At 40.0% G+C, this 3572-nt stretch overlaps 1 protein-coding gene across 1 annotated transcript; it reads left to right on the forward strand.

Moving 5' to 3' along the window:
- Positions 1–1042: 1042 nt before the first annotated feature.
- On the forward strand, positions 1043–1972 carry LOC131416647 (olfactory receptor 1A1-like). The gene has a single exon (XM_058559306.1). The coding sequence runs from the start codon at positions 1043–1045 to the stop codon at positions 1970–1972; it is 930 nt and encodes a 309-aa protein (XP_058415289.1).
- Positions 1973–3572: the final 1600 nt, after the last annotated feature.

The raw sequence follows: 3572 nt of genomic DNA on the forward strand, positions 1-3572 counted from the left end.
ATATTCCACAATAATCTCTCTGGAGGAGATAAAAATAAACAAGATATGGTTTTCCTCCTCAAAAAAAACTTGCAAACTACTTAGGTTGGATATGCAGCATACCGGGTTTGCTTAGACATGTTACAGTATGAAAAATGTGGAAATATAGGAAAGAGACCAAGCCTACAGAGGCACACCTGAGAGTCTACTGAGCAGTAGCTGAAGCCACTATGGAGTTGCGTGAGTCACCAAAATAAATAATGAAGCAGAGGAAGGGAAAACTGAAGAGATAAGCATTGTGCTTATATATACTTAAAGCTTTGGAAAAGAGATAGTAAAAGTGTACTTTGAAAATGGAACACCTGGGGAGGAATTTCACTGGATTTGCTTGTTGGGACCCATTCCCAGTTGTCACTCTGATTTACAATCTTCTAAGACAAGTATAGACACCTGATACCACCTGGGCTCTGGGATCACTCTGACATTATTCAGTGGGACAATTTCTAACTGCCCAGGATCTTCCTTGTACAACATATTCTGTGCTGGACTTCAAATACTCCAAAATGCTGTCCTTTCTTTATCATGTGTAGTGAAATTAGTGTGCAAATCTTGTTTCTCCATTAAGTTATAAGGTCCCTGAGAGCAGAGACTGTCATATATGTTGAATGAATGGATTAAAAAACTGTGTTTATCACAAGTTCGTGATTTTTCCATGAGATCTCACAGAGTATCTAGCACATGTAAATTGAAATGTAATTATTTGATAAGTTATTAAATCCTTGGTGTTTGGGTGATAGTGCTGTGATCGGAAGGATGGGTACCTCTGACTCATACTGCTCACTTTTCAGACATAACTATCAATCACTATCTGACAATTAGTCAAACTGATGAACAGGGATTATTTTCCCCCAAATATGGGCTATCTCTCGGTTTAGTACAGCTAGGTATAAACACAGGTAATCAAATGTGGTAGATAAAGAAGATATTACACAGTAAGTTCACTAATAATTCTGGGATTCTCTCCCCTTTCTTCTTTCCACTCCCCTGTTAGAACCTAAGAGCCATGAGAGAAGAAAACCAATCCTCTACCCTGGATTTCATCCTCCTGGGAGTTACCAGCCAGCAGAAACAGGAAGAATTCTTCTTCATCCTCTTCTTATTCGTTTACCCCATCATGTTGATTGGTAACCTGCTCATCATCTTGGCTATTCACTCTGACATTAGCCTTCATAACCCCATGTATTTTCTCCTTGCCAACCTCTCCTTTGTTGATATCTTCTTCTCCTCTGTAACAATCCCTAAGACACTGGTGAACTACCTCTTGCACAGCAAAGCCATCTCCTTTGGGGGATGCCTGACACAGATGTACTTCATGATTGCCTTGGGTAACACAGATAGCTATATCTTGGCAGCAATGGCATATGATCGTGCTGTGGCCATCAGCCACCCGCTCCATTACACAACAATTATGAGCCTACGGTCTTGTGTCTTGTTAGTTTTTGGGTCTTGGGTGGTTGGAAGTGCTAATGCCCTCCCTCACACTCTGCTCGCAGCTAAGCTGTCCTTCTGTGGAAACCAGAAAGTGGCCAACTTCTACTGTGACATTGTCCCTTTGCTCAAGCTGTCCTGTTCTGACATCCAATTTAATGTGAAGATGATGTACCTAGGGGTTGGTGTGTTCTCTGTGCCATTACTATGGATCACCATCTCCTGTGTTTGGGTCTTTTCCACAGTCTTACAGGTTCCATCCACCAAAGGTGTGCGTAAAGCCTTCTCCACCTGTGGTTCCCACCTCATGGTTGTTTCTTTGTATTATGGGACAGTCATGGGCATGTATTTCCGCCCTCTGACTAGTTATAGCCTAAAGGATGCTGTGATAACTGTGATGTACATCGCAGTGACCCCAACGTTAAATCCTTTCATCTATAGTCTGAGAAATCAGGACATGAAGGTTGCCCTGGGGAAACTCTTCAGCAGGAGAATCTCCTCATAACCAATGTGAGGTCATACACTGGAGACTTCAGTCACCAATTAGGATGCACTTGGAAATCCATCCCCAATGTCCTCCCCCTCCAAGAAGCTGTCTTTGATCTCTCCAGCTAGAAATTCTTCTTCTCAAAAACTTGTTACAATTTATGATACATGTTATTGAAATTACCCCTTTGTACACATTTATGCTCCTTTCGGCAGAGTGGCAGCACAAAATATTGGGTTCATGTCCCAACTATTGTACTGACTATCAGAGTAAAGTTGGGAAAGAATGAGGCTCAGCTTCTACATCTACATATTAGGAATAGTAATATCTGCCCAGCTACTGTCATAAAGTGTGACTATCACAATAGTTCATGCTTTGAAGGTTGTAAATCACTATTCAAATATCATTTTTATTGAGCTATTATGTTTAGTCACCCCTGCTACACATACAACCCTCTTAACACAGGAGCTGTCTTAACATTTCACTGTACCTTTCACAGCCATGGTCATATAAAGTGTATCGAATGAATATTGGTGGAAAGCAGAATGAATGTATGAAAATATTAGTCTTTGAAATGTAATCTGATAATGATCAGACATAATCATACTGGACATAACCCATCCATTATATACCTGGCACATCCATTAGGATCCATTCTGGAAACAGAACCCACACCAGATATGTTTAAGTCAAGAATATTTAGGGCCGGCCCGTGGCTTAGCGGTTAAGTGCGCGCGCTCCACTACCGGCGGCCCGGCATTCAGATCCCGGGCCCGCACCGACGCACCGCTTCTCTGGCCATGCTGAGGCCGCGTCCCACATACAGCAACTAGAAGGATGTGCAACTATGACGTACAACTATCTACTGGGGCTTTGGGGAAAAAAAAAAAAGGAGGAGGATTGGCAATAGATGTTAGCTCAGAGCCGGTCTTCCTCAGCAAAAAGAGGAGGATTAGCATGGATGTTAGCTCGGGGCTGATCTTCCTCACAACAAAAAAAAAAACAAGAATATTTAATACAGGGAATTAGAAACACAGGTGCATGCTGAAGGAGAATAAAGATAAAAAGAAAGAGACAGATGCTGAGGTAACCCAGAGACTTCAGAAGGAAGTTTCACCCTCTAGACCTAGAAGAAACAGCTATATTCCTAGAAATATAAGATGGCCACTCTTTCCACTTCTATTCAACATGGTACTGGAAGTCCTAACCAGAGACACTTGGCAAGATGAAGAAATAAAAGGCATCAAAATTGGAAAAGAAGAAATAAAACTCTCTCTGTTTGCAGATGATAAAGTCTTATATACAAAAAACCTAGCGATTATATATTTTTTAAAAACCTGTTAATAAACAAATTCAGTAAAGTTACAGTATACAAAATTAATATAGAAAAGTCAATTGTGTTTCTGTAATTTACAATAAACTATCAGAAAGAGAAATTAAGAAAAAATCCATTTACAAAAGCATTAAAAAGAATAAAATACTTAGGAAAAAACTTAACTAAGAAGGTGAAAGACATGTACACTGAAAGCTACAAAATATTGATGAAAGAAATTAAAGAAGACACAAATAAATGGAAAGACATTCTGTATTCATGACTTGGAAGACTTAATATTGTGAA

The sequence above is a fragment of the Diceros bicornis genome, chromosome 18 (assembly GCF_020826845.1).
Source record: "Diceros bicornis minor isolate mBicDic1 chromosome 18, mDicBic1.mat.cur, whole genome shotgun sequence".
Taxonomy (NCBI): Eukaryota; Metazoa; Chordata; class Mammalia; order Perissodactyla; family Rhinocerotidae; genus Diceros; species Diceros bicornis.

What these genes read in the sequence shown, in the direction of transcription:
- LOC131416647 (XM_058559306.1), top strand. Translation starts at nt 1,043, where the DNA reads ATGAGAGAAGAAAACCAATCCTCTACCCTGGATTTCATCCTCCTGGGA.